Source organism: Sus scrofa, chromosome 15 (assembly GCF_000003025.6).
Source record: "Sus scrofa isolate TJ Tabasco breed Duroc chromosome 15, Sscrofa11.1, whole genome shotgun sequence".
NCBI classification, from domain to species: domain Eukaryota; kingdom Metazoa; phylum Chordata; class Mammalia; order Artiodactyla; family Suidae; genus Sus; species Sus scrofa.
The window spans coordinates 71,788,392-71,801,547 of record NC_010457.5 but is presented as its reverse complement, the minus strand read 5'-3'; the positions used below and the strand labels follow the sequence as shown (position 1 = coordinate 71,801,547).

Here is a 13,156-nt window from a genome sequence, read left to right as displayed (position 1 = left end):
TACCACCATCACAGCTAGTTGGTCAAATACTACCCCAATATCACTTCATCAGGAAAATTTCCCTGAACAATACCCTCCGTCGGCAGAATAAATTGCTCCCATTTATGGACCTCAGAAAATAACCAGCTATATATAATTATTTCTATAAAAATCTTTCTCTCCCAGTGAACTATCAGTTCCTTAAGGGCAGAGACAATGGATACCTAGTCCAACCATAGTGTTGGTACATAATAGTCCCTCAATAAATATCTTCTGAATAAATGATCCTAAGTTTCCTTCTATGTTTGAAATTCTGTTGTCCATCCCTATAATAGGATATTTTGAATCATAGTCTTTCTTGGTTAACAGAAGGATGCATTTGTTTTATTCACACATATTTATATACAGAGACAATTTAGTTTTTAATCAAAGAGATATCTCCTCAGATCTTTTACCTCTTTTTGTCCTGGCAAGGACAATTCTGGAGAAAATTTGGTATGTTAAATTAGATATGTTTTAATAAATTATAATGCAATATATTCATTAAAAATATATATTCCACACCAAGGCATCAGTAGGGATTAATTTTTTAAAGTCTAATAGAAATAAAAAATTATGTAAGAGCTCTGTATAATAAGCTCACAAAGAACAAGAAAAAAGAGGAAAATGATTAAAATAAAACTGCCAAAGAATTATGAGAGGTTTCTAAACAGCAATGCAATAGATGAAGCCCTGAGAAACTCTGTTCACTATAATCTTTAATGTGTCAGCCTATCCGAATATTGAACAAACCCTAGTTCCCCTTGCAGATAAAAAGCTGAGAGTTTGGAGCTGGCCTGTCTTCTCAGGATTTAGAGACAGCAGCGATGGAATTTCAAAGAGACTTATTCCTTTTGAACAACACTCATTTTTTTTTTTATCCTAGCCCTTGATAAGTGAAGATGAAGGTAAATTTATTTTTAAATAATTTTCATGACTTTATGATGGCACCTTGTTCCATGTCAGCTTGCAGAAATCTGTCATCTATAAAGATTACTAAAAGATTTCTATATTAGGTATGTTTAAACTAATTTGACTTTAAAAGTTAGGAATCAGGAGATTGCAATTAAATGAGTATAATTAGATATTTCTTTATGACCAAGTGTTGCCACATATGACACAGTACTTTGACGACACTGAGGTTGAGGAAGGTTAAATGACAAACTATTAGTGACAGACTCAATACTAAGCCACATCTCTGATACCAACTCCTGCATGGTTTTCATTCTGTTGTCAATAAAGAAACCAAAATCAGTTCAAGGAAAAGCTCAAATACAAAAGTAACCTTTCTTCTCCCTTAGGAAAGCAACCACGTTCCACAGAAATTTTTAAAGACATTTTTCTCATGCTGTGTCATTTTCATTTAGCATTTGGGAAGAATCTTACCCATTCAATTCATGACAGGTGATGAGAGACAGGTGGATTACACATCCTGGGTATTTAAGGCTTGCAGTTAAGGACAAACTCTTTCCACACTGAAAAGTATAAAAGCTGTGATTATCCCGCAGCAGCCTAGAGTTGGAACTGACATAAAATGGTTGAAACCATTCATTCTATTTTTTGCCATCTACCATGAATTTAGAAAGCATAAAATAGATTGTTGATTGATTTTTAAGTAAAACAGAATAAATTCCCAAACCTGATTCATCACTTGATGAAAATAAAAAAAGAGCCTGTCCCACCACAAATCAGTTCTTTTTTAGAACTAGTAGGGAAAATGGCACAATTTTTTGGCAAGTCTGATAATTTAACTTATCTAGACTATACTTTCATAATAGCAGGAAATATAGTAACAATGTAATATTATGAATTTGAATTCAATGAAAAAACACAGCTATTAAAACACTTTTTGCCATTGATCAGACTAGGGAACCAATAACACAGATATACACTAAAAAAAATACACAATAACCTAAGTCATTTTTATGTTACTATAAGATCTAGAGTTTCTCCTTGTCTGGAAGCTCGGTATATCCATGAAATGAACTGTTAAGAATTAGAAGGCCATTTAGGGATAAGCTACTATGGAGACGAATAAGTATAGGGCAAGGGCAGGGGCAGGTGGGTGGTTTAGGGATAGGGAAAAATGTCACAGATAACTTTGATGATTATTTTAATGCCATGGTTGTAGACTGTTCTGCAAGATGACTGATACACTCATTATATTTTGTTGTTATTGCTTATATTTTCTATATTGATTTCTAAAAAGAGATTTTTGGCACAATGCAACATAAAATAACTGTTTTATGTTTCAAAATGTATGTAGCTGATTTCCTGAATTTTTGACAGTTTTGTCATATTTTCAGCAAACAGAATTTCTTCCCTTCCCTGGAAATTTGATCAGGGCCACTCCCTATGTCTGCCTTGTCTCCCTTCCCCTTCCAACCAGGTGACAGGCATGTGTGAATGTGCCCCTGAACTCAGCACTTTGAAGCCCATTCCTGACACTTCATAGTCAGTTGTAGTTCCAGCAAGTCAAGACCTTATTTAAATGCTTGAATTGTGAGGATGCTTGAAACCTCAACAGAGGAAATGACTGGAGGAATTGAAAGTAATTAGATTATGATAGTTGACACTAATATAGTGCTTACTAATTCTGGAAACTGTTCTAAGCATTTAATATAAATTAATTCATTTATTCCTTACAATAACCTGGAAGGTCAGTTCTTATATTAACCCCATAGATGAAGACTGAAGCACTGAAGGGTTACATTTTGCAAAGTCATGCAGCTCATCAGTGGCAAAGCCAGGGTTTAGAACAGAGGGAGTCTAGCTCCATTGTCCATACTTTTACTACACTACCACAGATGGAAAATTCAAGAAATAAATGAAAATTGTCTTAGAAGACTTAAGAGCAGCAGACTGGGAAAGGAAGTAAATATATTCTATATTGCTTCAGAAGATGCCCCAAAAGGATCCAATGCGAAAAGCTAAAAGGAAACAGAGTTTTGAGTTCTCGGCAACTGCTGATGGCCAGAACTTGTGTAGAAACCAGTGGTCAGTGATGCTGATAATCAAAACAGTGGTTGAGATAGGCAGAACTTCTTTCCCTATCCTGAAATTTTAGATGTCAGGGATATACCATAACATTGTCACCAGGATTTCTTTATTTGGAGAGTTAATAAGATGTGATAAAAGGAGGAGGGAAAGAAATAACGGGTCCTTGATTAATCTTATTGGCAAGCATCCCTGTTATTACTCTTTACCAAAAATATACTATATTCTGGCTCAAAGGTCTTAGTATAGACTTTTGATAGATATATAAAGTTGGCTTACTGAAAATTAGATTAAATGATGTTCCTAAGTTAAAATTTGTAGTGCAACATGAAAAGTACCACGTAATGTTTATACTTAAAAAATTACTAGAAGAAAAAAAATTGCTAGAAGAAATATTAAATATCTTGGTTGATTTTCTTAATCCCTTTCATTCACTTGCTTTCCTAACTCTCTAGCATTTTTTTTTTTTTGCAGGCAATTCTTATGCACGAAGCTAGACGTAATTAAATGTGCAGGATGAAAAGATGGCACAGGCACTGCTGGTACCCCCAGGACCTGAAAGCTTCCGCCTTTTTACCAGAGAATCTCTCGCTACCATTGAAAAACGTGCTGCAGAAGAGAAAGCCAAGAAGCCCAAGAGAGAACAAGACACTGATGATGACAACAAGCCAAAGCCAAACAGTGATTTGGAAGCTGGGAAGAACCTTCCATTTATTTATGGAGACATCCCTCCAGGCATGGTTTCAGAGCCACTGGAGGACCTGGACCCGTACTACATTAGTAAGAAAGTGAGTGTTGATTTCATCTTTCCAATAAGTCTTTAACTTTTAACTTTAATAAATACTTTGTTAGGGCTCATATGTATCACACCATAATTTTTCTACTGTTAACATTTTTATAATACTTTATATTTCCACTTACTTTTTTTTAAAGCACAATATAATAAGCAGAAACATTTATGAGAAATGAATTCAAGATCTGGCTACAATGAAGAGATATAAAGAGATGAACAATGTCTACAATTTCACAGTAATTGATATTTTTAAAATTAAAATTGACATCAACAAAGCAAAATATCTATTATTGCTGACATATTTAAGCACATAGTAGACAACAGAATAATAGCGATATGAAAGAAGAGTTATGCGACACATACTTTTTTTTTTGCTTTTTAGGGCCACACTCATAACACATGGAAAGTCCCAGTCAAGGGGTTAAATTGGAGATATAACTGCCACCCCATGCCACAGCCACAGCCACACTGGATCCTTAACTCACTGAGCAAGGCCAGGGATCAAACCTGCATTTTATGGATACTAGTCCGGTTCATTACCACTGAGCCACAACAGACATTCCCATATATGTATTTTTTCAGTTCTTACTTGGCTTGAGATTTCTTCACAATAGATTTGTATTCTAGAGGTTAATAAATAATCTTTTACTTAATATCTTCCTATACACTGAGAAACATTTTCACCCAAAGATGCTTTTTTTTTTCTTTTGATACCGTAACCTGGAATATGATTGTGAGCTTGTCTTAACCTTAATTTGTAACAGACTAGGTTCTGGAAAAGCTACATAATGTTATAACACCACCTTCAGAAAAAAACTATCAAGAACAGAAGGCAAAAAAAAAACCTCAAGTTTTTCCATCTATATATGATTTAAATCACAGTTATTACTATGCCTTCCTAATGCTGTAATAACCACAAAATTCTGTCAGAATTAGCTAGTTTTTGATGTTAAATCAGCTCTGCACTGTTTTATAGAACATTTTTTAAAATGGATGGTAGATTCTGTGCTTTCTAATTGGTATTTTGGTATTTTGCTATCTTGTAGCCACAATTTATATTTCACATTCACAAGCATTAAAATAGTTCCATGTAGAAACCAAAGATAAATTAATATCACCATCGAGTTATCAGCTTTAGATCAGAGGAGATATTGAGCATTTTCACTAGTTGAAGATAGCCTTTTAAAAAGGAATGGCTAAAGAAATCACATTCTTTAAGCAGCAGACAATTTATAAGATCAATGGTGGGTAAAGGAACTTATAATTAACCATCCAGACACGGCACTAGTCCTGTTCCTCTAAAAGAGTGCTTCTCAAACTACATGTGCATATGCATCCCTGGAAGATAAAATATAGATTTTGATTCTATAGATCTCAAGTGAGGTCACAGATCCTGCATTTCTAACAAGCCCTTGAGAGACTCATGCTTCTGGTACATGGGCCATACTTTGAGTAGCGACCCTTAAAATACCTTATTTAAAAGTTATAAAGCAAATTTAAACAAACAGGTCCTTTCTTTTTCTTTGAAACCAGTTCCATGAAAGGTGGCATATACTATATATTCATATATTTCTAAAAGTAATTTATTCTAGTACTTTACTATAAAATTTATGAAGAAAAATTTGAAATTTAGTTACTGTATTATTACACATCATGATGACAATGAGACATCCTCCAAGAAACTAGAAGAAAATTCTCCTCTGAAAATTATTGTTTCAAACTATATGTTTGCAGAGATGCCTTTAGGAGACAGGGGTATGACTTATACTCTAGTATGATTAAAAGCATTTGCTACTTAAAGAAAGTACCCTTAAGTGTCCAAAAGAAAGGGAATTGGTAAAATTAAGGGGGGAAAAAGAGAATAATAGAAATAAAACATTAGCATTTTCCCAGGGAGACAAATCTTTTAAAACAGAACTGAAAGCATTTTCCTCCCCAAATTGAGGTGACTTCATTGTTAAGGGGCTACACTGGGCTACCTAACGGAGATGTCATCAAACATCTGTATTACTTAAGTAGATTTATTTGGATCCCTAAGCAAAATGTATCTTATAATTTGTCTGTCCATAGCTTGATCTGCTTAAAAGGAAAGAATGTTATATTTATGCTATTGCAATCATTTCATCCCATGGGACAGTGATCTATCTGGTTATAATAAATAGATTCGCATTCTGACTTTATGTGAGGCTTTCAAGCTTGGTTGACGTGAGTTTGCTGCCAGGAAACAGAATTTTTACTGCCTCTCTGTCTGAGAACCAGACTTGAACCCTGATTTGTCCATAATAGCCATGACCCATCTTGAGAGATATCTAGGACTGTTTACTGTTGGCTACACTGCTTTCCTTTATGAAATGTCTATAAGGATGAAGACTGAGGTGCTACTGAAGAAAAGGGTAGTTTGCAATTTTTAGGATAGAAGGAGCTAATGTAAAAAACTCATGGAGAAGTTCTGGAATTTAAAATATGGTTTAGAGCTTGTTAATTATATGAAATAATACAGCTGAAAGGTGTTTTAAAACTTTAAAGCATTATGTATCTTCACTTCTGTTAATTAGTAACACATTTTGCATACCTAATTTAATCAAATGAGAAACATCGAAGTATCTTTTAATGGTACACAAATTAATCAGGTAAAACTTAAGAATAGGGACAGTAATAATAATAACAACACTTGCTATGCTCATACTGTGTCAGGTACTACTTGAGTGTTTCAACTGGCATAACTTATTTAATATTCAAATAACCAGCAAGGCAGGTACTGTGTTAACCTTATTTTATAGGTGGGGAAGTGAATCCTAAAGAGGTTAAGTAACTTGCCCAAAGTCACAAGTGGCAATTAGGATTTGAACTCAGGCAGTCAGGCTCTAGAGCTAGAGATCTTAACCACTAAGCAAAGCTATATATGGTATCTATTAATATAATAAAAGAAAATGTTAAAGGATGGTCATATAATTTTGAATTCTCTGATGGATATGGTTCTCCTCAGATATGTAAAGCTTACTCTTGCCTCAAGTAATAAAAATTTTAGTGAATATGTAAAATGTGTATTTACCTGGAAAAATGCAGCAAGTAGCATTTCAGAGTAGAAAATAACCAGTTTAGTGTAGTTCCAGATATAACATTCATCATCTTAGTAGCAATGTCACATCATTACATATCATTTCTTAGAAAATAGATTTTGGAATTGACACTATTTATCTCTCCCCTAATTATCTGTCATTCTTTCAAATAATTTTCAGTTTAGATACATCTGTCAATAACATAAGAGCCCCAAAATTCAAATGCCTTTCTTGTAATTTATTCATCATATAGTACATCAATATTTATTCCTCATCTCTTTCTTTTCTCTTTTTTCTTTTTTTTTTTTAGGGCCTCACCTGCAGCATGTGGAAGTTTCCAGGCTAGGGATCAAATGGGAGCTAGAACTGCCGGCCACAACCACAGCCACAGCCAATGTGGGATCTGAGCCAAGTCTGAGACCTACACCACAGCTCATGGCAACACTGGATCTTTAACCCATTGAGCAAGACCAGGGAGCAAACCTATGTCCTCATGGATATTAGTTGGATTTGTTTCCACTGCGCCACAACGGGAACTCCCATATTCCTCATTTCTGAGAACTCAAGATTTTAAGATTGTGTTCTTAAAGGCTGCTCTATTCCAGAACCAGTGAATTCTCTGAAGATGTCCTTGGCATGTCATTTTTAATCCCATTATTACTGTAAAGGCTTATTTTGCAGGAAGAGCAGAAGCTTCCATGTTTAGAGGGATAGTTCATTTCTGTTCACTCTGTTAGGGTATTTTTCAAAATAAAATCCTCTCAATGTTACAAGTGGCTTTTTCAGGGATATTTTCTATTAAAAAAAAGCATGAGTAAATGTACTTTAAATTATTGTTAATTTTACAAGTTTCTGCCATCATGGAATGTCTAAATGGATCTAGACTGTCCAACTTTAATATTAAATGATTTAATCCTCTGAATTCAAGAAAATCCTTTAATGCATTTGTGCTTCAAGGGCAGTCTTCCCATGGTCCACTGTCCCTGTGGATAATCTCAATGCTAATAAAGAACAGTTTACTTGCCCTCTTCATAAAATTGTTCAAATTTATAGAGCACAGTTCATGCAAAATAGTTTGTTAGGTAATAGTTAAGTCATAGTCTTGAATAAAAAAGGACAATGTGCAGAGCTCTTTTCTCTACCCTTTATACTTACAAGATAAATATTTTATATTTATAAAATATAAATATTATACTCACAATATACCTATTCAAATAGGACATGTTGCCAGTGAACATGAATATATGGATATAGACTTTTGTTAAAGAATAAAAATATTGAGTAAATGGTTATACAGAATAGATGTATCTTAAAGGTAAATGGCATCTTACAGGTAAACCTATATTTAATTAAAATGAGTGTTTATTTGAAAGTCACGCTATTAAGTACTGTGAAAAAAGTGGAGAAAAAGTAACTAACAGGCTCTTTAAGCCCAGTGATTTATAACAACTTCAGTGGAATAAACTCTACATGTAAATTGCTACTTGGTTGTAATTACAAGCAACATGCCAGTGTGTGTATATTAATATACTAAGACTTACTGGAAAAGGGAAACAATTAGGAAGTGATCAGAAGGCAGTATGATTTATCTGGAAAGACATGATGGAGATGATTTTGATAGCTGAGGACATTCTCAGAGCGTAGGTATTTACAACCATGACTGCATATTAGAATTACCTGACCCCCGACATTTTTTTAGCATACTGTTGTCTGTGCCCATCCTCCAGAAACTGATTAAACTGCTCTCTTGTGGATCCCATATATAGGCAATAAAAAAAAAAAAAACTAGGAGATTTTAACATGCAGATAGGACTAAGAACCTTTGCGGTAAGAGTGGGTCACTCTAAGCGGGACCTTACTGACAAGTCATTTATGGACCAAAAACAGGAGGAAGTTTGCATTACATGACCTCTCAGGTGCTTCCTTCCTCTAGAATTCTGTGACATTCATTTTCAGAATCAAGGGGAGAAGCTGACAGAGTAAGTGGGATTTGACAAGTGAATTGAATTGGCTGGATCACAGACACTTCGGTGGGAAAAAAATAAGATGATCCTAGGGAACCCAGTAGGTAATCATTTAGCTTAAATGGTAAAGTGATAATTACAGGTTTCAGGTCATAAGATTTTAGCTATGGAATGCCCTTTGAAGTGAGGTTTTTCAGCCTAATTCTTAATGCAGCTGTCCCTTCTCAGTATTTCCAGCAGATTGAGAGAATCAGCGAAACCAGGTTATTCAGCCTGTTGGGGTATTTTAAAGTAGGACAACTACCATAGGGAAAATACAAAGACTTCATAAACTTTGAAGTTAAAAGACTTGATGTAATTGAAATATTTATAAAAGATTATTTTAATAGCAGTATGCACAGAATAATCTGAAAATTTCTGCAGACAGATGGCAAGCTTTAAATAGAATTACAATCCGTAAGTTACCTTACAACATGGTAAAAATTTTGCATAGGATCATCAGTTTCTACTATGAAGTTGATACCTTCAACTTCAACTCTCAACTCTGAAGTTGATACAGATTAGATAATAGTATATCATATCTTTATCTGTAGCTACATGTTAACTTAGGGGAGAAGCATCTAACATGTTTATAGTTATGATACACAAACTGGTTTAAACAAACAAGTTCAAACAAATCAGGTAAAAAGTTTTTTATGTGTGTAAGTTCTTCAAATAAGCCACATGTCTAAACTAGTAATTTTTTCTCATTTTCTTTTTCAGACTTTTATAGTATTGAATAAAGGGAAGGCAATATTCCGATTCAGCGCCACCTCAGCCTTGTATATTTTAACTCCGCTAAACCCTGTTAGGAAAATTGCTATTAAGATTTTGGTACATTCATATCCTTTTCATGGGAATTGTCTAAGTGCCGTTTCTAGTAGCTGATTTCATAGAAAATTTCATTCTTTGAAAAATATATAATTTCCTTGAGAATAATGGTAATATCATTGTTTAATCTGTGGTACTCCTTGATTTTCTGCTATTTGTAATGAGATTATTATAGAATGACTATTATGATTCTAGAAGTAAAAATGCAGCAATGACAGTGAATGTATAAGTGAAACACACTGTGTAGTAGAAACAACAGCAAATCTCCTTCAAACTTTTATTAACCTCAGTTAGACTATATATAACCATTGCTAAAGAACCATATTCTCTTTTGTTTAGTATTATTATCTGTATTACCAAATGTTCAAACTTTTGTGCCATAATTGGTTTGTATCCTCATCACCTGGGTCCATCATGCCTTCCTCCCTCCCTTCTTCCCTCTTCTCCTTCTTTTCTTCCCTCTTTCTTTCCTTCAGGATATATTTATTAAACTACTATATGCCTATGTATCTGGTAAATAATATATATTTAAAAATCAAACCTAAAACTACTTACAATGATAGCCAAAAAGTATATTTAAAATGACATAATGGGTTTATAGATTTCAAGAGAATTTTCAAGAAGTGACAACAAAATAGAAAAGTGATCTTCATAAGCAGTATTCAAGAATGGACATGTTATACAAACAGATTCAAAACAGGCTAAACCTAAAAACTGAAAGAAACAAAAGAGACAGGGTTAACCTGGAGATACAGAAAACAGGACTGATAACCTTTTGAGGTACATTCAAATTCTCCCACTCTGTGGTTTGAAATTGGAAAGTATTTACTTTCTAAAATAAATCATTTACGTCAAAATAAAGACTTAGAGTGAAATATGGATTGAGATACTAAGAGAAATTACTACAGCTATTTCTTAGGGAGGTTTAAAAATAGTATTTGCTTCGGTATTGTGTGGACTAGCTACAGGAGGATAACTAGATGGCCTAATAAGTTCCCCATATATGCAAAATTTCCATTTGCTTCAAATAGAGATCTCTTTCTCCTGGATCCAGTTTTGTGAAGAAATTATGTAAAATAAAAAAGAGTAGACCAAGAATATATGACAAGCTTTTAAGTTTCTTATTGTTTTTGCCATTGCTTTAAAACAAATAAGAAAGATTAATTTTACAGGTAATTTGTATTGATGATTTCTTTTGTTTTTGTATTAGATCATTTATAAATGGCCATGATATTGTACTAGCATTTATTCCTTAACTATAATCTACTTTATTCAGCATGCTTATTATGTGCACTATTTTGACCAACTGTGTATTTATGACTTTGAGTAACCCTCCAGACTGGACCAAGAATGTAGAGTAAGTAGAAATGATTTCTTGGAATGAGAAATGCACACTTAAGTTCTCTAGCAATCTCCTTATAGTTATGGTCTAACTTAACGGTTTCCACTTTTTGAAGTTAGGCTAAACACTTCCGAGAAAAAGTTATTTCCATAAAATGAAAGAAAACAAGGGAAGTTCTTTGAAGGAGTTTTTCTCCTAAGAATAGGTATTTCTTCCAACAAATAACAGTATCTATTTAGGAAAAGTTGTTAATTGTATACACTAGCTGGTAAACTAAGCAAACACTTAGCATAAGAGTTAAGACTCAATCACGGTTATGCATTTTAGATAAAATACAATGATCATTTGAATGATTTCATAAATAAAATTATTTTATTCTAGTATATTACTGTTATAGCCTGATAAAATAGATGTAGGTGTTTAGCTTATCATTATGATTACGATTATGATTATTACTTTGGTCTTTTTAGGGCTACACCTGCAGCATATGTAAGTTCCCAGGCTAGGGGTCAAATCAAAGGTGCAGCTGCCAGTCTACACCACAGCCACAGCAACACGGGATCCAAGCCACATCTGTGACCTACACCACAGCTCATGGCAATGCCGGATCCTTAACCCACTCAGCGAGGCCAAGGATCGAACCTGCATCCTCATGGATACTAGCCGGGTTTGTTACTGCTGAGCTGTGACAGGAACTCCAGCTCTATTTTATTATATTAGGCATTTTGGTTATATGTTACATTTTTAACTTTAGGTATTTAAGTTACTTTGATATTTAGTTATATTTAGATACTTTGTTTGGACACAACATTTTTGCTAAAGCACCATAGATGTGTTCAGTAAAAGAAATAAAATGTCTTTGCAAAACCGTTTTCAAAATATAACAGGGCTTAAGGGGAAAACATGAATATGGACAGATTATTCAAAACTTATAAAGCCTTGTAATTAGTACACTAGTAAAAACAATAATAATACCAAGAAAAAGAAACTGGACCAGTTAAATCTCCATGGACATTTGTACCTAAAATCTCAGCCAGCAACCTCCCTGAAGTCACAGATCCTATGCCTTATCCTTGCTGCCTTGAAACAGAGACCCTGGGGATATTTGAATGATATCATCAAAATAAAACATTTTCCCCACTAGCACTAAAGAAGGAACTTCTGTCAATTTTTTGCATCAGTAAGGTTTTTAATTGTTAAGGATGTTTTATGTAAATGTGAAGGAAAAGGTGCCCCTGATTATTTCAGAACATCAATACGCTGGGGAAAACTGTGCTCTAATACAATATCTGCATTATAAAAACATTACTTCTCAATTTATCAGTAATGTGTAAGACTATTCATGACAAAGAAACATGCCTTTTAGTGAAACAAGTTGTTTAGGTTATAAAAGCCTGTATAACTTTATGTATTGTATAATACAATGATCAGGTATTTGTTTCAGTGGAAAAGAAAATTTTATTATGTTCTTATTGTTATATTTTTTAAAGTAATGGCCAATAGGAGATGATATTATAACAAATACTGCCACTTTTATTTGTTTTTTATAGACTTCTATGAGGATTTACAGCATTGTTCTAAGCCATTACTTGTCAGTGATTTAACACATTAAAGGCTTTTTTGATAGTTGATTGAAAATGCTCCCTAGAAATCATTTTAGTAGAGGAGTCAGTTCTTATATTCAGGCAGGCCATTTAACAGAATTCTCAGTTAACATTTATGATTTGGAGGTTAATAAATGGATATACTTATATAAAACTATTCTGCATGTACTTTTCCCTGCAGAATTTTTTGATGTATTTAAATGTGTATAAATTTATTTTTATAACATTATTAAATGACACCTAAAGTGGACACTTGAATATTATCATTTGGGTATGCAAATTCTTTTTTTTTTTTTTTTTGATCTTTTTGTCCTTTTAGGTCTGTATTTGCAGCATATGGAGGTTCCCAGGCTAGGTGTTGAATAGGAGCTACAGCTGCTGGCCTACGCCACAGCCACAGCAAAGCAGGATCTGAGCCGTGTCGGCAACCTACACCACAGCTCATGGCAACACCAGATCCTTAACCCACTGAGCGAGGCCAGGGATCAAACCCACATCCTCATGGATAG

General features: G+C 33.9%; 1 protein-coding gene across 14 annotated transcripts in view; it reads left to right on the top strand.

The window, feature by feature from the left end:
• SCN3A (sodium voltage-gated channel alpha subunit 3) overlaps positions 1-13,156 on the top strand; it is a 106,861-nt gene that overhangs the window by 22,643 nt on the left and 71,062 nt on the right. For all 14 annotated transcript variants that reach the window (XM_021074930.1, XM_021074936.1, XM_021074933.1 and 11 more), the window contains 3 exons: positions 3,490-3,803; positions 9,594-9,712; positions 10,969-11,058. In XM_021074930.1, the coding sequence (XP_020930589.1) occupies positions 3,540-3,803; positions 9,594-9,712; positions 10,969-11,058 (473 nt within the window). In that variant the 5' untranslated portion in view covers positions 3,490-3,539. The remainder of the gene's footprint in view (positions 1-3,489; positions 3,804-9,593; positions 9,713-10,968; positions 11,059-13,156) is intronic.